At 40.4% G+C, this 22,833-nt stretch overlaps 1 protein-coding gene across 1 annotated transcript in view; it reads left to right on the forward strand.

Moving 5' to 3' along the window:
• The window catches only part of LOC106588221 (zinc finger protein ZFPM2), a 103,885-nt gene that overhangs the window by 23,991 nt on the left and 57,061 nt on the right, over window positions 1-22,833 (forward strand). The window contains exons 2-3 of the mRNA XM_014176998.3: window positions 5,907-6,005; window positions 21,301-21,425. Of these exons, the coding sequence (XP_014032473.2) occupies window positions 5,907-6,005; window positions 21,301-21,425 (224 nt within the window). The remainder of the gene's footprint in view (window positions 1-5,906; window positions 6,006-21,300; window positions 21,426-22,833) is intronic.

A 22,833-nucleotide genomic window follows, 5' to 3' on the forward strand; every position in this document is an offset into this window, starting at 1 on the left:
CCAGTATATCCTGTGCCAGCTCCGCGCACCCGGCATCCAGTGCATCTCCCCAGTCTGGTGAGACCTGTTCCGGCTCCACATACGAAGCCTCCAGTGATGATCCATGGTCCGAAGCCTCCAGTGATGTTCCATGGCACAAAGCCTTCAGTGATGATCCATGGCATGAAGCCTCCAGTGATGATCCATGGCCCGAAGCCTGTAGTGATGATCCATGGCACGAAGCCTCCAGTGATAATCCATGGCCTGGAGCCTCCAGTGATAATCCATGGCACGGAGCCTCCAGTGATGATCCATGGCCCGGAGCCTCCAGCTACAATCCATGGCACGAAGCCTCCAGTGACGATCCATGGCACGGAGCCTGTAGCGATGAGCCATGGCGCGGAGCTTGCAGCGACGGTCCCCGGTCCGGAGCCTCCAGAGACGGTCCCCGGTCCGGAGCCTCCAGCGACGGTTCCCGGTTCGGAGCCTCCAGCGACGGTCGGCAGTCCGGAGCCTTCAGCGGGGGTTCCCAGTTCGGAGCTTCCGGCGATGATCCACGGTCAGGTTCCTCCGGCGACGATCCACGGTCCGGTTACACAAAAGCGCAGGGATCAGCGGGCGGAGCGGGGACTACGCCCCGAACCGGAGCAGCCACCAAGGGTAGATGCCCACCTGGACCCTCCCCTATTGGTTCAGGTTTGTGGCCGGGAGTCCGCACCTTTGGGGAGGGGTACTGTCACGCCCTGACCTTAGAGACGTTTTATTTCTCTATGGTTAGGTCAGGGTGTGATGTGGGGTGGGCATTCTATGTTGTCTATTTCTTTGTTTTTAGCCAGGTATGGTTCCTAATCAGAGGCAGCTGTCTATCGTTGTCTCTGATTGGGAATCATACTTAGGCATCCTTTTCCCACCTGTGTTTTGTGGTTAGTTGTTTTCTGTTTTGTATCTGTACCTGACAGAACTGTGCGCTTTCGTTTCATTTTTTGTTATTTTTGTTTGAGTGTTTTGTTGGTGAAAATAAAACATCATGAACACTTTCCTCGCTGCGCTTTGGTCTCATTCCGACGACAGCCGTTACAAGAACCTCTCTGATGATGCCGACCGCAAAAGTGTGAAAGATGCAGATGACTCAAGCAGCAAAGGTGATGCTTCTACTTTTTATTATGCTAGCCATAGTATTTATGTTGGTTTCTTTATATACTTTAACACTTGATAACTGTTGAGATCCCCCACCTCTTTTGAAAAAGTCTAACCAATAAGGAAATAAATTGTCATCAAAGTTTTTGTTTTATTATCCTGCAAAATGTCTAGAAATATGCACAGAAGTTTTATACTGTCAAGATCTAACTGATGGGACTGGCAGTTAGTTGGCTTTAGTACCAATACCCAAAGAAGGAACAACGAACAACCTTAAACACAATCATCTTCCATTCCCCTCTTCAACATCTCCAGTAACACCCACCTAGAGTGAATCTGTCACTCCTTCCCTCTCTTTCTCTCCTCTCTTTCTTTCTCTCTGTCTCGCCACACCACCCCCATTATTCTCCGTTGCTGGAGGATCATTCTTTTCCTTTTCATTCTAGAATACAATTCCAACAAGAAGTGCGATATTGAGAAAAACCTCTTCTTTACTAACAAATTCATTAGTCATAGTAGGTCAATAACAAGATGATCACTGCAGGGTTTCAACATCCCGAGCTACAGTATACTATCACTAGCTCTTTGAACTGAAATTAAATTACACAAATTTCTCCTGGCCACACCTTACGATCACACAAGGCTAATTTGCGCACTGCTCCAGAGTCAATTAGGGGAGGATATTATATCTGCCGTCTCCCGTACTGGAATTCAACAACCCCAGGCCTATTTAAATTCACTTGCTGTTTAAATGGTAGATATGTTATTTAAAAATGATGAATCTTCCCTTGAAATGTATTTCAATATTTCCTGCATTCAACAAAGTTTGGAGACAGCAAACTTTATAAACTACCTACAGTGCCTTGCAAGGAAGAAATCTTCAAAAGGGAAATCTTTCAAATTGGTGTTGCAGTAATTATTATGCGTTCCTTTTGTTCTTTCTGTTAAAACCTCTCTAGGGTAGGTGGGACGAAATCGTCTAAATATGACTATTTTACACCATTTTAAAGACAAGACTCTCGTTAATCCAACCACACTGTCCGATTTCAAAAAGACTTTACAACGAAAGCAAAACATTAGATTATGTCAGCAGAGTACCCAGACAGAAATAATCAGACACCCATTTTTCAAGCTAGCATATAATGTCACATAAACCCAAACCACAGCTAAATGCAGCACTAACCTTTGATGATCTTCATCAGATGACACTCCTAGGACATTATGTTATACAATACATGCATGTTTTGTTCAATCAACTTCATATTTATATCAAAAAACAGCTTTTTACATTAGCATGTGACGTTCAGAACTAGCATACCCACCGCAAACTTCCGGTGAATTTACTAAATTACTCACGATAAACGTTCACAAAAAACATAACAATTATTTTAAGAATTATAGATACAGAACTCCTTTATGCAATCGCTATGTCCGATTTTAAAATAGCTTTTCGGCAAAAGCACATTTTGCAATATTCTGAGTAGATAGCCCAGCCATCACGGCTAGCTATTTTGACACCCACCAAGTTTGGCCCTCACCAAACTCCGATTTACTATTAGAAAAATTTGATTACCTTTGCTGTTCTTCATCAGAATGCACTCCCAGGACTTCTACTTCAATAACAAATGTTGGTTTGGTTCAAAATAATCCATAGTTATGTTCAAATATCCTCTGTTTTGTTCGTGCATTCAAGACACTATCCGAAGGGTGACGAAGGGTAACGCGCCCGACGCGTTTCGTGACAAAAGATTTCTAAATATTCCATTACCGTACTTCGAAGCATGTCAACCGCTGTTTAAAATCAATTTTTATGCGATTTTTCTCGTAAAAAAGCGATAATATTACGACCGGGAAACCCTGTTTTCGTTCAAAGACGAAAAAATAAAAACATGGTGTCGCCTCGTGCACGCGCCCCAGTCTCATTGTTCTCTGATCGACCACTATCCAAATGCGCTACTGTTTTTCAGCCAGGGCCTGCAAAGGCATCATTCCCCGTTTTGCCGCCTTCTGAGAGCCTATGGGAGCCGTAGGAAGTGTCACGTTACAGCAGAGATCCTCAGTTTTCAATAAAGAGAGTGTAGAAGCCCAAGAAATGGTCAGAGAGGGCACTTCCTGTAAGGAATCTTCTCAGATTTTTGCCTGCCATATGAGTTATGTTATACTCACAGACACCATTCAAACAGTTTTAGAAACTTTAGGGTGTTTTCTATCCAAAGCCAATAATTATATGCATATTCTAGTTTCTGGGCAGTAATAATAACCAGATTAAATCGGGTACGTTTTTTTATCCGGCCGTGCAAATACTGCCCCCTACCCTAGAGAGGTTAAGGAATGAAAGGGGCAATGTTTCAGTGCATTTACTTCTAGCTACAAATGAAATTTAAAATGTTTTGGCCACCTGTTTTTTTGTAATTGTGTGTGCTGGTGGAAATGATATTTGTCTACAGGTGAAGACATGTATTTGATATATTTAATTTAATTTACATGTACACTAAATGACCAAAAGTATGTGGACACTTGCTCGTCGAACATCTCATTCCAAAATCATCGGCATTAATATGGAGTTGGTCCCCCCTTTCCTGCTATAACAAACTCCACTCTGCTGGGAATGCTTTCCACTAGATGTTGGAACATTACTGTTGGGACATTTGTTGGGCGATTAGGCCTGGCTCGCAGTTGGCGTGTCAATTCATCCCAAAGGTGTTTGATGGGGTTGAGGTCAGGTCTCTTTGCAGGTCAGTCAAGTTCTTCCACATGATCTCGACAAACTGTTTCTGTATGGACCTCGCTTTGTGCATGGGGGAATTGTCATGCTTAAACAGGAAAGGGCCTTCCCCAAACTGTTACCACAAAGTTGGAAGCATAGAATCTCCTAGAAAGTAATTGTATGCTGTAGCCTTAAGATTTACCTTCACTGAAGCAAAGGGGCCTACCCCGAACAATGAAAAACAGCCCCAGGCCATTATTCCTACTCCACCAAACTTTACAGTTGGTACTATGCATTGGGGCAGGTTGCGTTCTCCTGGCAACCGCCAAACCTAGATTTGTCCTTCGGACTGCCAGATGGTGAAGCGTGATTCATCACTCCAGAGAACGCGTTTCCACCCCTCCAGAGTCCAATGTCAGCGAGCTTTACACCACTCCAGCCGACGCTTGACCTTGTGTGTGGTGATCTTAGGCTTGTTTGCGGCTGCTCGGCCATGAAAACCAATTTCATGAAGCTCCCGACGAACAGTGCTGACATTGCTTCCAGAGGCAGTTTGGAAAGCGGTAGTGAGTGTTGCAACCGAGGACAGACTATTTTACGCACTACGCGCTTCAGCACTCAGTGGTCCCGTTCTGTGAGCTTGTGTGGCCTACTACTTCGCGGCAGAGCCGTTGTTGCTCGTAGACGTTTCCACTTCACAATAACAGCCCTTACAGTTGACCGGGGCAGCTCTAGCAGGGCAGAAATTTGACAAACTGACTTGTTGGAAAGGTGGAATCCTATGACGGTGCCACGTTGAAAGTCACTGAGCTCTTCAGTAAGGCCATTCTACTGCCAATATTCGTCTATGGAGATTTCATGGCGGTGTGCTCGGTTTTATACACCTGTCAGCAACGGGTGTGGCTTAAATAGCATACTTTTGAATATACTGTATAGTGTACTACTATGTATGCAATTGCTCTGACTTCTGACCTGGCTGTGTCATGGCCACAGGCCGGTTTTGCAGCTTCACTCCTCAGATGGTTCTATAATCGAACAAGTCCCTGCATTCAAATACCTTGGTATTTGAATTGACAATGATTTAACGTTAAAAAAGCATACGAATGAGCTGGTTAAGAAGCTAAGATTTAAAGTGGCTTTTTTTTATAGAAACAGATGGTGCCTCTCTCTAGTCAGCAGGAAGCAGATTGTGCAGTCAACCTTTCTACCTGTTTTTGATAATGGTGATACTATTTATGAAATTGCAGCTGCCTCTACTCTTAAACCCCTGGATGCTGTTTGTCATAGCTCCCTTTGTTTTATCACAGGAGACCGTTTTATTACTCATCACTGCATTCTTTACCAAAACATTGGCTGGCCGTTTTTAAAGTCATGCAGATCACATCATTACACTCTTTTTGTTTACAAAGCCCTGCTTCATAAGCTTCCGACATACCTAATTTCAGCAGAGGAGTCAGTCTCATACTTTATGTAGACATCGACCAGTCAGGCACATACAGTTACGGCTGTAATATCAGGGTTATCATTCATTCTAAACAGAAAGACAGAGTTCATTTTTTCTAGGCCCAGCCAAGCTAACTCCATTTCATCCTTCCTTACAATACAAACTCCTTCTAGCAGACCAGGCTAGCAGCTGTGTACAGTAGTTTTGCAAATCTCTGTAATCTTCCTCATGTCCTTCATTCAACTGATGTTTAACTTTTCCTGTTAGTTTCGCAGAACATCACTGTTACATTACTGCATTGTAATAAACACACATCAGACATTTACTCCAGTTTGTTGCTCAAGGAGCACAGCTTAATGTCAATGTCCTGAGGCTGCATACTTGTGAAGTCTATACCACATTCTCTCTCTTTTGCTGCATTCATTCCCAGTATGAACAGCGTCAGTTAGATAGCATAGACTCGGCTAATGCTTTAGTTTGCAGTCATATTTCAACAGTTTAAAAAATATATATTTGTGTAATAACCATTTCATTTCTAAATGAATAGCAGGTTGACTGTAAAATAACCAAGTGGATGTTACCATTAGATGGCCCCTTTGCTGCCTTAGTGAGGCTGACCTCTGAATTATCCTTCCTCAGGTGAAGAAGATGGTGGCCAATCAAATTCACAGATTGATGATGGACACAGTGGGAAGTTGGAAGTAAGGCCACAGAACAAGGATGAGTGGGACGGACCAAGTAAGACAACACGCACGCACACACACATCCACACACACACACTACACTATTCCGATTAATTAACCAACTCATAAGTCCACCACAACTTCCTAAAAATTTGCTGAAGGTGTGGTGGACTTATGAGTTGGTTAATTAACCGGAACAAACACAAATCATAAACGTAAAGGATCTGGCATATCTGGTTCATATCTTTTCATGGTTTTGTAGCCATTGTCTAGTGTGATATTACTAGCACAGACAGACATTCAGTCTTTGTCCCAGATTACTACAGTCAGTGTGGTATCTCCTCTCTCTCTGCTCTCCTTCAGGGCAGAACATGATTAAAAGGAGATAAAGAATCATGTCCATGTCAGTAATGAGCTACACTGCCTTTTATCTGATCGTTTAGAAATATGTATTTTTCTCCAAGATTTTGCTGCTCTTTGGTGAGGTTGCTTAGGGAAGGGTTTTCCAAACCTCTCCTGTGGGACCCCCAGCCATTCCAAGTATTTTAACTATTCCACAGCTAGCAGACCTGATTCAAATGGTCAACTAATCATGAAACGCTTTAACTAGGTGAATCAGGTGAGTTCGTTCTGGGCTATAACAACATTGTTAAATGTCTGATGGTCCCCAAGGAGAGGTTTGAGAACCACTGGCTTAGGGAATATTTACAGTATATGAAAGGGTTGATATACACACTTTCCTCTGATGGGATACAACATATTTTACATATGAATCTTGAAATTTAAACAAATATGACATTTTTTTTATGGAGATTTTTTACTTCTATGTCATATCAATTGTGGTGTCCTGTCAACGTTACATCTTACTAACAGTGAAATATAAATGTGTTATATAATCACAAACCTATTCTATAATCAGTTTATAATAATAAGCCTGTAGGCATACAGTTTCAATTGACTTCCGACATTCATTATCACCACCAACCACTCTGACTTGGATATAACTTTTTCCAACTGCCAAGAAATGTACATTAGATCCTGTCCAATAATAAGTCCAATAATACATTTCGGGAGAGAGTAGAGCGAGAGAGAGATGGATAATGAGAGAGAGAGAGAGAGAGGGAGACAAAGTGAGACAGAGGAGCGACACGGATGCAGCAGCAAGTAACGAGGGCCTGTGAGGATCGGAGGAGGGATGGGGATGGAAAATGGATTTTAATGGCAGTGTTGGATTAGAGAAATCCCTGGAACAATGTTAAATCATTACAGCTCCAGACGACATCAAAGTCCCCATGATTGAGTCCCTAAAGCCTTTTCACAGGGGGACTGGCGGAGAGCAAAGCGGGTGTAAACCAGTGGCGAGACCAGCCAGGCCACATTGGGCTAGAGTGGATTGGAAATGTAAGAGCAGGAAGCTACAGTGGGAGACAGTCTCTTTACTTTTGATATACTACAGTATGTGATGTGGTGAAGCCAGGGATGTGTCTAAATACTGTATATATAGTACATGTATATAGTCCTACAACTGAAATGTGTTATTGAAAGGAGATAGTTATGTGAAGTGATGAAGTCAGGGATATAGGATACATCTACTGTATAGTATACGTGTACATCTGAAAGGTATTTTTGAAAGTGCCATATTGGAAATGCACTCAGTTAAATAGCAAGAGTTAAATCAACTCCAAATGTAACACTATTTGGGGTTTATATGGTCCCACCCATGTTTTGTGTAAAAACTAATCTTGTCATCGTGTTGATATTTTTGGAGTTAAAGCAACACTAAATTAAGTGAATATCCAACCCTCATAGAGTTGCTTAAATTTAACTCCTTTGCCATTGTACACTTTTCTGTGTTGTTTTGAATTAACAATCAACTTCCTTTGAGTTCTAAGTGTGTGAAGCCTTATTTGAAAATGTCTTAATGTGTTCCATTATGTTGGTTTGCAATGTGATATCCAATCTCTGTTGGAAGCCAACTTGCAGGAAGATATCCAGCACTGTTACATCACTCACAACTTGTGTTTAGAATTCTTGTCAGAGTAGGGAAGGAATCCCAGTCCATGAAGACTACCTACACTACATAAACTGGAATAACTATCTCACTAACGGTTGCTTTAAATCCAACCACTTACATTTTTGCGAAACTAATACAATCTGTATGTTTCTTATCTTTGTGTGGCATAAGATAATTAACAATCAAATGCAAACAATCAAAACACAGATTAAAAATAAATCTGTAACAGAACATGCTTGGAAATATGACAATGAGGCCCCTCCAAATCTGTGGATAACTCCATAGATTTAGCTTCCTGTCTCTGGTTACGCTTAATGGAGTTAAAATTACTCCGTCTCAATGAACTCCAGTTATCAACACTAACTCCAGGAATTGTATCACTCTCTTCAATTTAACCCACATTTTTTAAAGGCTGTGATTTCAACTATCCTTGATTTACTGTGTAAGAACAGGAAGATTGACTTTTGACATGCAGAATGTGAAAAGGCTTCTGTATACATCTGAAAGGTGTGGAAAGTGTCATTCGTAACATAAGCCAATCTAGTATTATATATCTCGCTATACTTCCAATTCCTCCTTGGTGAATATTATCAACACACTTGTCCACCTGACCCTCACTTTGTCTCGTTTATAAAGGCAGTGTCTAAATGATGGATCTCTCACTATGTGGATGAACGAGGGAGGGAGGAGGAGGAGGGACCTGGTTGTCAGCCGAATTAACTAAGATACCAAATAATGCTGTTAATAATAATATTCATATCGATAATGATAAAGGCCTCTAATCTTAAAAAAAACAAAACGCCATGTTACTCACTGATTGTGGGAGTGTTGCGGTATTCAATTAGGAGGTTTTCTCCAGCATATTAATCATGTCCTCAACAAACAACTCGGCAGTAATTAAAGCCTCGGCGTGGATAAAGACGTGTTGCTGGATCATCAGTCTGTTTATCAACGTTCACACAGCCGCTGTTAAGTCAATTCCGTGTCTTGAGGGGAATTTCAATTATCGCAGTCAGGTTAGCCTATATTTTTTGTGAGATGAGTTTATTTGGATCAAACAAACAAATACATGATAAAGTACAGAACACTAATAGAGAAGAACAACATAAGATATTACATTAAATACAAAATAAGAGTTATATAGACACCAAGAGGCAACAAAAATCCTATTTACACAGTATTCAGATATACATATTCATATATACAGTACAGTTCAATTCGAGATGCGCAGTGATACAAGATGTTATTTCTTTTCTTGTTAAAGCTAAACTTGCTTTTTGCGAGAGTTACCTCTGGTGGCAGAGCATTCCACGATGACATGGCTCTATACATAACTGAGCGACACATTAAATCTGTTTTTGGTTTGGGTACCATGAAGAAACCCATAGTGGCGTGTCTGGTGGGGTATGTTTGTTTTAAGTGTATTTAAATAGATTATACAAGTGGTTAGGCATTTTCAACACACAAATGTTTCTTAAAAAGATTAGAAGTAGTCCATTTCTCTTCAAGTGATTGAGGGAGAGGACGACTGCTTGAGTTTGGATGTTTGAATTCAAGTCTGTCAATGGAATGGAAAGTGCCTTCAGTGTTTGTAAATGGGGGAGAGTGGCAGATCTAAAGGAAGAATAGAACTAGAAAGGCTTGACCCGAGCAGCGATGCTCCCTACCCCACAGGGGTTTAACAGGAAGGCCAGGGGAGTGAAATGTAAGCTTTCTGATAATGGTCAAATAAAATGTGTGTGGGAAGAAAAGAAAGCCTGTTGGGCCAGAGGAAACATACACAGGTTACTGAGGAAGTATGGAGGTCAATCAAGGAATACATTGTATCATTAATATTGTTATTTATTTATTTGAGCTCATTTATAGGCCTGTTTATATTTATTTTTATCAACTCCATATCACATTCTCCCAATTGGATATAGAGGGATTTAATATGAAGATGCATATTTTAATTATTGCATTAGTGTTTTGGGGAATTGGCTATTTAGATGGTTCTAGACCGGTTGTGGGATTGGGATTTCAGTCCACAGAACACAACCTTTTCTTTAATGTTGGGGTGATTATATCAGTGGTATACTGTATATCTGAGTCTTGAGCTTGTGGTTGGTCAGCCCTGAACCATCAGCAGGGGCTGTACACGGTCTAACAGTACGACTGTGAGAGGACTTAACACATCCATCACTGTGCTGCAGCACATCAGAAAATCACTCCACACCCTACAACCTCTTTATTCTCCAACAGCTTGAAACCCCCAACGCACTCAAACAGACTACTGCACCACAGCAGCAAGATCATTCCCTTCTCCATGAAATCTAGACAGAGAGAGAGAGGGAGAAGTAAAAAACCTGCGACAATGTGCCTGAGAAATGTGTTTTTTTTCCTCTCACTTCCTCTCCTAAGCCAAAGATGGGCTTTCTCCAAATCCTTGTGCCCTATCAGACAAATTAAAGTAAATCAAGCATGAAATGAAGCAGTAGAGCCTGGAGATAAGGTCCCTTTAAGTCCCTCACAGATTACGCTGTAGAGAGAGCAAGAGAGGGACTGAGGGGAGTGTGAGAGAGAGAGAGGGAGCGAGGTGCATCAGGTCCCCAGCAGTGGAGGAGGCCAGCCTCTCATCTCAGCACAATAGAAGCCTGTGTATTGGATTACTGATGTGGGGGAGCGGTGCAGTAAGATGAGAGGGAGACAGAAAAATGAAAACAGAGTTTAAAATGTTCTTTAAATCTCCCGAGCCCCCAATGTTCCCCCCAAAACCAAACTTAAATTAATTGTATTTTTTTAACAGAGAAAGTCATCAGAGAGAGAGAAATTTAATTTGAGAGAGAGAGGGAGGGGGAGAGAAAGAGAGAGAGAGGGAGGGGGAGAGAAAGAGAGAGACAGAGAGAGAAGGGGAAATGTGCGTTGCGTGACAGACTTGAAGATATTTTTAATGGATATTGGAGTATTGGATTTATGTATTCCGTGATGTTTTTACGGGTATGCTCAGTGCTCATTGAATTTAACAAGACCAGTGGGCCGCTCAATCAGGAACTCCCTGCCTCTCTGTAATCCAAGTTCTTAGTCACAAAGAAAAAACTACTGATCACACTGAGCCAGAGACTTAGGTTCGTCAGCCTTTCTATTTGGTTGATCTCCTAGAGCATTTTCAAAAAATACTTCTGAAACTGGGTGATTTTTATTTTATTTTGTATGAACTTTTATTTATTCAGGGGACCCCAATTGAGACCAGTGTCTCATTTACAATGGTGTCCCGAAAAAGTCCATCAATACAACAAAAAGATATAAAAACTACAACACAGCTAAAAATACATTACATCAGGTTATTACAACAAGTTATAATAATCAATTGAAATAAATGCACAATTCAGTGAACTCATTTAATAACAGAGTTTTAAACTACCCTATCGGCACCAGGGAATCCAGGTGTCATTTGTTTTGTAAGATATTCCATAACTGTGGTGCGTTAAATTTAAAGGTGGGTTCACTAAACTTTGTGGAGACAAGCGGGACCTTAAGAGTTAACCCACCCTGCGAACAGGTTTGGTATCACAATGTTTTTATATTTCAACAGGGAAATTAGGTATGTTAGAAGCTTGTGGAGCCAAGCTTTGTAAACAAGAAGAGAGTAATGCAGTGGGTATGCAGGGCGCTATGGTAGACAGCATCCAAAAGTTTAACTATCACCATAGTCAAGTACTGGCAGAAAAATGTACAGTACACTCTGCTTCCTGCTGTTCATGGAGAGGCAAGAGCTATTTCCAAAAATTAAGCCCACTTTAAAGCTGCAATATGTAACTTTTTGGTTACCCGACCAAATTCCCATAGAAATGTGAGTTATAGATATGTCATTCTCATTGAAAGCAAGTGTAAAACGGTAGAGCTGTTCTATGTGCACTATTTCTATACTTCACTTTCTTAATTTTTGTTTTAGCGTCTTTTACATCAGTTTCAAAACAGCTGAAACTACTTTATTTTTGGATATGGAAAATATATTTCACAGCTGTTTAGATGGTACAATCATTCTCTCCACTACACTTGCTTGTTTTGTCACATAAACTGAAATTGGGCAAATTAGAATTGTTCTACATAGTGCACCTTTAAATCTTAACTTTTTAACTAGCTCATCAGTATGTTTTTTAAATGTTAGATCTTAATCAATCTAAACGTCCAGCTCTTTATAGGCGGGAATCCGCTCGATTTGAGAACCATGCAATGAGTGAATATGTAGCCCATCTGACAAATTTTTCTGTGAATTAGAGAATAACATAAATTTAGTGTGGCCTGCATTAAGTACAAGTTTTAAATCAACATTGCCTTCATGTAATGTAACAAAATCAGCTTGGTCAACAGTCAGTGCAATGTCATACATAACCATATCAGCTGCATACAGATGTATATTACAGGATTTAATATATAGACCAATATTATTTATATAAATAGTAAAGAGAACAGGTCCCAAAATCTACCCCTGCGGTGCACCTTTCGTAATATCAAGGAAACTAGACTTGACACCATCAGAAAGCACAGATTGTGTCCTGTTTGTCAAATACAGTGTAGGTCTTAAACCATTTGCAAGACTCCTTATCCAGGCCCATTTCAGACAGTTTTTGAATTAGTAGGGAATGGTCAATGGTGTCGAATGCCTTGGAAAGATCTATAAATAAGGCAGCACAATGTTTTTTTATGATTTAGTCAATTTAACACCATCTAAAACAAGCATAGTGTCTGAAACAGTGCATGTTTAGAATAGAGTGAGAAGTTAAAAAGGGATTTGGTCAGGGATTCTGATAACTTGGAGATTGGCCAGTAATTATCTAAGTCAGAAGGATCTCCACCCTTATGTAGGGGGATGACATGTGCCACTTTCCAAATCTAAGGGATAAACCCAGTATCAATTGTTAACCTGTTGGGGCTACAGGTTAGCAATGAACCCCGAGCCGGGATTGCTAACAAGGCTGGAAATTCAAAACATCAAAAATCTAATAATTTCAATTTCTCAAACAATCAACTATTTTACACAATTTAAATGATAAACATCTCCTTAATCTAACCACATTGTTCGATTTTCAAAGAGGCTTTACGGCAAAAGCATAAAGTTAGATTATGTTAGGACAGTACATAGCCACAAAAGTACAAACATCCATTTTCAATTCAAGGTCAGGCGTCACCAAAAGCAGAAACCAGCTTGAATTATGCACTAACTTTTGTCAATCTCCATCAGATGACACTCCTAGGACATTATGTTATACAATACATGCATTTTTTGTTCCATCAAGTTCATATTTATATCCAAAAACAGCATTTTACAGTAGCGTGAAATTCAGATTTTTTTCTTCTCTGAAATGCTTCCGGTGAACATAACAAAATTACTATTCGAAAACATTGGTAAATTATAATATTGTCATTCAAAGAATAATATATTATCATCTCGTAATTGCTACCGAATGGCCAGATCTCAAAATAACTTTACTGGGAAATCACATTTTGCAATAAACGGGGTGCTATGCTAAGAACAACAGGCTATGCTATACAGTTAGCATCATCTAAAATCGATAATAACATTGTAAATATCCCCTTACCTTTGATTATCTCCATCAGAAGACAGGCATCCCAGGTCCGGAAGGCATCCCAGGTCCGGAACAAATGTGGTTTCTTTTGACAAAGTTCATAATTTATGTCCAAATAACACCAAGTACTTAGCGTTCATTATGCTCCCACAAAACGTGGTGGGGGACTGTAAAATCACGCCGAAAAGCTAAAAAAACCTAGTAAATAATCTATTTATGTTCGTTCAAACATGTCAAATGTTGTTTAACATTAATCTTTTGGTCCATTTTTAATGTTAAACATCAGTAATATTTTCACACAACCTATCCTATGTCGAGATAAACAATGAAGACAAAACTCACGTTTCTCAGATTTATGCGCAGGCGCAAAAAAATGAAGTGATGACATGTCAACTTCCTTGGATTCTAATTTGCTCTCTGTTTATCATAGACGCTTCAAACAACTTTATAAAGATCGTTGACATCTAGTGGAAGCCGTAGGTGTTGCGAAATGAATCCTTTCTCACTATGGTATCTATAAAACAATGACACTAAATAGTACAGTCACAAAATTCACATTTTTTTTTTATCTATTTTTCACAGGTTTTTGCCTGCAATATGAGTTTTGTTATACTTACATACACCATTCAAACTGTTTTAGAAAATTCAGAGTGTTTTCTATCCGAATGTGTTAATAATATGCATATCCTAGCTTCTGAGTTGGTGTAGGAGGCAGTTAAAAATGGGCACATATTTTTTTCAAAATGTCTCAATACTGCCCCCGAGCCCCAACAAGTTTTAAGTTAAAAATATAGGTTCAACAATAAGTGGGGCTGAAAGCTGTAGTAGAAGGAGTCAAGTGAATCAGCTCCTGTGGATTTTTTTTTTACATTGATCTTTAGCAAGGTATTTAATACATCATATACAATACCAGTCAAAAGTTGACACACCTACTCATTCAAAGGTTTTTCTTTATTTTTTACTATTTTCTACATTGTAGAAAAAAAGTGAAGACATAACTATGAAATAACACATATGGAATAATGTAGTAACCAAAAAAGTGTTGAACAAATCAAAATATATTCTATATGTGAGATTCTTCAAAGTAGCCACCCTTTGCCTTGATGACAGCTTTGTACACTCTTGGCATTCTCTCAACCAGCTTCATGAGGTAGTCACCTGGAATGCATTTCAATTAACAGGTGTGCCTTATTAAAAGTTAATTTGTGGAATTTCTTTCCTTCTAATGCGTTTGAGCCAACCAGTTGTGTTGTGATAAGGTAGGGGTGGTATACAGAAGATAGCCCTATTTAGTAAAAAACAAGTCTATATTAACAGCTCGAATAATCAAAGAGAAGCGGCACTCCATTACTTTAAGACATGAAGGTCAGTCACTCCGGAAAATGTCAAGAACGTTTCTTCAAGTACAGTCACAAAAAGCATCAAGCACTATGATGAAACTGGCTAACATGAGGACCACCACAGGAAACGAAGACCCAGTTACCTCTGTTGCAGAGGATAAGCTCATTAGAGTTACCAAATTGCAGCCCAAATAAATGCTTCAGAGTTCAAGTAACAGACACATCTCAACATCAACTATTCAGAGGAGACCACGTCAATCAGGCCTTCGAATTGCTGCAAAGGAACTACTACTAAAGGACACCAATTATAAAAAGAGACTTACTTGGGTCAAGAAACACGAGCAATAAACATTAGACTGGTGCAAATCTGTCCTTTGTGAGAAGCAGAGTAGGTGAACAGGTGATCTCTGCATGTGTGGTTTCCACCGTGAGCATGGAGGAGAAGGTGTGATGGTTAGGGCTCCCGAGTGGCACAGTGTTCTAAGGCACTGCATCTTAGTGCTAGAGGTGTCACTACAGACCCTGGTTTGATCCCAGGCTGTATCACAACCGGCCGTGATCGGGAGTCCCATAGGGTGGCCCAGTGTTGTCCGGGGTAGACCGTCATTGTAAATAAGAATATGTTCTTAAGTGACTTGCCTTGTTAAATAAAACATTTAAAAATGGTGTGTTGGTGCTTTGCTGGTGACACTGTTGTTGATTTATTTAGAATTCAAGGCACACTTAACCAGCATGGTTACCACAGCATTGTGCAGTGATACCCCATTCCATCTGGTTTGCTCTTAGTGGGACTATCATTTGTTTTTCAACAGGACAATGACCCAACACACCTCCAGGCTGTGTAAGTGCTAGTGATGGAGTGCTGCATCAGATGACCTGGCCTCCACAATCACCTGACCTCAACCCAATTGAGATGGTTTGGGATGAGTTAGACCGCAGAGTGAAGGAAAAACAGCCAACAAGTGCTCAGCATATGTGACTGAATGGCTCAAATGTAGTTTAGGAACAATGGGAAAGTAATTTTTCTTTGAAAGTTGATTAACTTGTAAACTCACTTTTGAGAAAATGGCCTTTGAATGTTTTGGTACTACTATTGGAGAGCCCTTCTTTGTCTACACCCATTCAACATTGTTCATACCCTCTTAAGCTTTAGCCCCACCCATCTCATTAAGGGTTGATCCGAATGTACTAACAACAGCACCCAAGCTAACTTGCTAGCTACTTCCAGACTTCTACGTGAGAGAGAACAGCTCACTGAACATTACTCGCCCTAGCAGAGCTGGTAAGGCTGTTATGTTATCCAGAGTGTTGGTGACTGCAACTGTGCCGTCAGATTGTCAGTTCGTAAATTCAGAGCGTTTCGCATTCAGAGCGCACACCAGACCCTCTGGCCGATGTTTACTGATGTTTACTGACATCGGTCATATTCAACGGGTATAGAGCTTTCGTAAATTCATCAGTTATTATGCGCCCTCTAGCACACTCAGACGAGAGTGCTCTGAAATCAGAGTAGATGGCCAGACTGAATTTACAAACGCACCCGAAATGGTTACTTGCATAGTGGAGTCTTTTGTTAAGACATGTAGCTAGCTAGCTAGGTAAGTAAACAATGAACCATAATCACAACTCATGACGTTACTATTCTGCATGAATCTGCAGGTAGCTAACCAACCAGGTTCAATGTTAGCTAATATTAGGCTATAGCTAGCTAAGCAAATAGCTCTGAGATATGAATAATAAGGTCATACACATAATGTTAGCTAGCGAGCCAACCAGCTAACGTTAGCTAGCTAGCTAGGTAAACAATGAACCATAATCACAACTCATGACGTTACAACCCTGCATGAATCTGCAGGTAGCTTACCAACCAGGTTCAACGTTAGCTAGCTAACATTAGGCTATAGCTAGCCAAGCAAATGGCTCTTTCTGTCATAATTAGAAACGTGTAATATCTGAAAATGTAGCTATCTAGACTCTCTTACCCACATTCATGGTTGGACGCATCTCCTGTCGGATGCCATGGTTGCCCTTAGTTTGAGATGTAATCTGGAGACAGTTGTTTTGTCCATCTCCTTAGCTATCATACTCGAATTCCACTGATTTAAAAACCCAGTCCTCCAGAAAGTTGAGAGCAAAACTTATGCAGTTTTAATACACGATACATTTTTAAAAAAGCAGTGTTAGACAGGATTATCTAGACATACTGACAGAAGCGTGCTATATGGCAGACCAATCCAAACTCATCTCTCGTCATATCTAGCCAACACATTATCTCAGCCAATCATGGATAGCGGGAAGGTTGCTGACTTTTCTTTGGCTAAACCAACTAGGCTCATAATTGAACACTTTCATTTATATTTTACAGATGGCATACAAGTTTGTTATTAAGGCACATGAAAGGTCACATGTTCGAAAAGGCATTTCTACCCAAAAATGCATTTTGATTAAAAAAAGTTTACGTTCAAACGGCTCTCCTGAGAAGTAGTGACCCGCGACATATGCCTAGTTACCAGAAACGGGTCACATATGTGGGCACTCCTTCAAGGCCTTTGGAAAAGCATTCCAGGTGAAGCTGGTTGAGAGAATGCCAAGAGTGTGCAAAGCTGTCACCAAGGCAAAGAGTGGCGACATTGAAGAATCTAAAATATTTGGATTTGTTTAACACTTTTTTGGTTACCACATGATTCCATATGTGTTAGTTATGATTTCTTCACAATTTTTCTACAATGTAGAAAATAGTAAAAATAAAGAAAACCTTTGAATGAGTAGATGTGTCCAAACCTTTGACTGGTACTGTACATCACATGGTTGAAATGAAAATAAAGTACACTGCATTCGAAAAGTATTCAGACCCCTTGACTCATTCTAAAATTGTTGTTTTTTCCTCATCAATCTACACACAATACCCATAATAACAAAGCACAAACAGGTTTTTAGAAACAGTTGCAAATGTGTCGCTGCACAGCTATTTTCAGGTCTCTCTGGAGATGTTTGATCGGGTTCAAGTCTGGGCACTCAAGGACATTCAGAGACTTGTCCCGAAGCCACTCCTGCATTGTCTTGGCTGTGTGCTTAGGGTCGTTGTCCAGTTGGAAGGTGAACCATCGCGTGATGCTGCCACCATCATGCTTCACCGTAGGTATGGTGCCAGGTTTCCTTCAGACGTGATGCTTGGCATTCAGGCCAAAGACTTCAATCTTGGTATCATCAGACCAGAGAATCTTGGTTGTCATGCTCTGAGAGTCCTTTAGGTGCCTTTTGGCAAACTTCAAGCGGACTTTCATGTGCCTTTTACTGAGGAGTGGCTTCCGTCTGGCCACTCTACCATAAAGGCCTGATTGGTGGAGTGCTGCAGAGATGGTTGTCCTTCTGGTAGGTTCTCCCATCTCCACAGAGGAACTCTGGAGCTCTGTCAGAGTGACCATCGGGTCTTGGTCACCTCCCTGACCAAGGCCCTTTTCTCCCGCTATCTCAGTTTGGCCGGGCGGCCAACTCTAAGAAGGGTCTTGGTGGTTCCAAACTTCTTAAATGTAAGAATGACAGAGGCCACTGTGTTCTTGGGAACCTTCAATGCTGCAGAAGTTTTTTGGTACCCTTCCCTAGATCTGTGCCTCGACACAATCCTGTCTCGGAGCTCTATGGACAATTCCTTCGACCTCATTGCTTCGTTTTTGCTCTAACATGCACTGTGGAACCTTATATAGACAGATGTGTGCCTTTCCAAATCATGTCCAATCAATTGAATTTACCACAGGTGGACTCCAATGAAGTTGTAGAAACATCTCAAGGTTGATCAATTGAAACAGGATGCACCTGAGCTCAATCTCAAGTCTCATAGCAAAGGGTCTGAATAATTACACTACCGTTCAAAAGTTTGGGGTCACTTAGAAATGTCCTTGTTTTTGAAAGAAACACTTTTTTTTTTGTCCATTAAAATAACATCAAATTGATCAGAAATACGGTGTAGATATTGTTAATGTTGCAAATGACTATTGTAGCTGGAAATGGCTGATTTTTAATGGAATATCTACATAGGCGTACAGAGGCCCATTATCAGCAACCATCACTCCTTTGTTCCAATGGCACGTTGTGTTAGCTAATCCAAGTTTATCATTTTAAAAGGCTAATTGATCATTAGGAAACCCTTTGCAATTATGTTAGCACTGCTGAAAACTATAGTCCTGATTTAAAGAAGCAATAAAACTGGCCTTCTTTAGACTAGTTGAGTATCTGGAGCATCAGCATTTGTGGGTTCGATTACAGGCTCAAAATGGCCAGAAACAAATAACTTTTTCTGAAAGTCGTCAGTCTATTCTTGTTCTGAGAAATGACGGCTATTCCATGCAAGAAATTGCCAAGAAACTGAAGATCTGGTACAACGCTGTGTACTACTCCCTTCACAGAACAGCACAAACTGTCTATAACCAGAAAAGGAGTGGGAGGCCCCGGTGCACAACTGAGCAAGAGGACAAGTACATTAGAGAGTATAGTTTGAGAAACAGATGCCTCACAAGTCCTCAACTGGCAGCTTCATTAAATAGTACCAGCAAAACACCAGTCTCAACGTCAAAGTGAAGAGGCGACTCCGGGATGCTGGCCTTCTAGACAGAGTTCCTCTGTCCAGTGATTGTGTTCTTTTGCCCATCTTAATCTTTTCTTTTTATTGTCCAGTCTGAGATATGGCTTTTTCTTTGCAACTCTTCCTAGAAGGCCAGCATCCCGGAGTCGCCTCTTCACTGTTGATGTTGAGACTGGTGTTAGAATAATATCTAAGAGAGTCTTTCAAGTTGAGGCGAGTAGTTATCAGCTGAGTTAGATTTAGCTCAATTCAAATATCTTTCAGCTGATCAGATACTGGCATCAACCAATCCAGAATAAGACCACCCACTGTTAATTATTCGGATGTAGCATAGTTAGTCTGCAGGTCAGACAATTTGTTAATAGCACATAAGGAGGCCGAAGGAGGGTGATAAATTCCTGCTAGCGTCAGATGGGCATTATTACCAAGGGCCATTTAAGACAAGACATTCAAATTGCTTAGGGACAGAGGGTGTAATGGATACAGAAACATTTAAGTTGCTCTTTATGTATATGGCAATACCCCCTCCTCTGCCAACTCTGTCAGATCTAAAAACATTATAATCAATCAGAGACAAATCAGAGTCTGTCGTAGACTTCTTTAGCCAAGGTTCAGTTATAACCATGTCCACCTTCATTTGAGAAGCCAGATTTACAATAAAATACATTTTCTAAATACAATTTATGGCATTTACGTGAATCAATCCAATGCCGCAGGTGTTGGATTTCAGATCAGAGGGAGTTTCAAATACGTACATGCCATGTTTAGCAAGTACATTTAGAAAATATTAGAAAATGTCATGTGGTAGGCTTTAATTGGAATAGATACAGTACAAGATTGCCTAGAACTGAACCATTAGGCCTATGCCTTAGAATGAGGACGTGGATTAAAACAAGAGTCAATGACGGTTACCTGTTGCCGGCAAGGACTGATATCCCGTCATTTTTGTAGTACCTCTTTGATATTAGCACTCAGCATCCTAGTTCCTCTCCTGTTTGGGTGCAACCTGTCCCTTTTTAAGAGCTGAGGATGTTCCCAAAATAAATTGAAATTGTCAATAATATCCAACGCTCTTTCGGGTCAGAGTTTAGGCTTCATCAAAGAGTCAAACGAAAATAGACGGAAGAAACTATCATCTCCAAGATCATGGTTAGGAATAGGGCTAGAAAAGATAATCCGCTTGCCAGTAGCCAATAGCCCTCAGGTATTTGAAATTCCGTCTCAACTCCCAACACTCTCCTCCACTATTCACATCAAAACCGGATGGACAAAGAGGCTTAATCCACTCTATCTGTTGGCTGTCAAACTGCTGGGGCTAAAGCCTAATCAAAGAGACAACTAGGTCATCAAGGATCGAAGCTAGGGAGAGTCGCTTTAGTGAAGTTTATGATCTGTTAATTGACTGCAGAGGGAAGAGGGGCTCAGTGATGATGGTGATAGTGGTGGTGGTGTTCAGTATGATGGGGAAGGAAGTAATCCTGAAATACACTGAAGGGACCTTGTGATAAATGTTCTCTACCTATGTTCCCAGTAGAATAACTGTAGAAAGGCTTCTACATTGAAACCAAAAGGGTTCTACCTAGAACCAAAAAGGGTTCTTCAAAGGGTTCTCCCATGGGGACAGCTGAAGAACCCTAAGGTTCTAGATAGTACCTTTTTTTCTAAGAGTGTAACAAAGACTATCATACACTAGTACTCTCTTTGACTGAAAATGCTACTGCAGTGGTGTGGTGCCTCATTAAGATAATATGGAGTAGAAAACAGTTTTTATTAAAGAATTATGAACTCAAGCTGAGCCATGATTGAATGTTAATAAATAATCTAAATCCAGATTGTGCTCTGTTTTATAGGAGAGCTGGAGATTCTCTATGACGGTACAGAGTGGCAGACACGTTCTCGCCAGGCACTTCCTGTGGGCTTCACATGGGGTCCTTTCGAGGGGAAGATCGAAATGACCACAGCAGGAAGTTACATGGTAGGCTACTCAGTAATGAACACCGTTTATGTTCTGGAGATGTGATATGAACGATATGATAACTATATTTGGATGGGTCCAAATATACAATGCATATTGTAAAGATCTTCCCAATGACATGAAACATTTCCATATTTTCACAAACTATACTGAACAAAAATATAAATACAACATCTAAAGTGTTGGTCCCATGTTTCAGGAGCTGAAATAAAAGATCACAGAAATGTTCCATATGCACGAAAAGCTTATTTCTCAAAAATGTTGTGCACAAATTAGTTTACATCCCTGTTAGTGAGCATTTCTCCTTTGCCAAGATAATCCATCCACCTGACAGGGGTGGCATATCCATAAACTGATTAAAAAGTATGATCATTACACAGGTGACTAAAGTAATACTGTGACACTAGAGGGACAGAGATGGCGGACTGAAGATGGCGGTGCAAAATGCCTCATGAGAAATTGCAATATTCAATATCTAAAACTGACTAAATAGTAGTACTATACTGATCTATTTACTCGTGGGCAATAGCATTCAAGCTGGATAAAAAAGGCGAGAGAAGTTTATTGATAAATATTACGAACACAGTCAAGGCCAAAACATGTTGGAGAGGAAACAGGGAAAAAAACGGAGAACCAAACTCCAAGAGAAAAGTACGAGATTCCTCGACAGACACCTATGATTTATGCTTTTCACCACCAGGTACGGTAAGAGTTGAAACCAACCTGCTAAAATCAATGAATTATAAGTTGGGCGTACGTGAACTTGTCAGTAAAGCGATGAAGGTGAGTCTCGAAATGAAATGAAAAACCTGTGACAATGGAGAAAGAAACAAACAAGCTTAAAAATCAATACTATTGAAACGGACATTAAAGAACTTAAAAAGGAGAGCATGTTTCTGAGAGAAGCCTGACTTGGAATCCAGACTAGATCCATGCAAGAATATCTGGTACTTACTGCTATTAAAGAAAATGAGGGTGAAGATCCTGAAAGTGTGTTGAAAGAATTCCTTTTTAAAGCGCTACAGATCCCAGGCGATACTGTCGACAAAATCAAACTCGAACAGGTACCCCGTTTTGGACAGAGATACGAGTGCCCAATCGTTGCCAAATTTGCATTCTTTAAACATAAATAATGGTTAAAAGCCTGGGCAAAAGACTCGCTGGCATGAAAATAAGAATGAATGATCAGTTCTGGAGGAAATTGCAGAACGACGCAAAGTTCTGTACCCATTCTTCAAGGTGAATAGACTAAAAGGGAAATGTGTAGCTCTCGTAGTCGATAAACTGTACACTGATAATCAACTCTTCCGAGACACCAATCACTTCTCCATGGCTATTCTAAATAATGCAAAGTTTCCATAGAGGAGTCAAATAATGGAACACCCAATACTATCCATGGTAGGGATTG

The sequence above is a fragment of the Salmo salar genome, chromosome 27 (genome assembly GCF_965601325.2).
Source record: "Salmo salar chromosome 27, fSalSal1, whole genome shotgun sequence".
Lineage (NCBI taxonomy): Eukaryota > Metazoa > Chordata > Actinopteri > Salmoniformes > Salmonidae > Salmo > Salmo salar.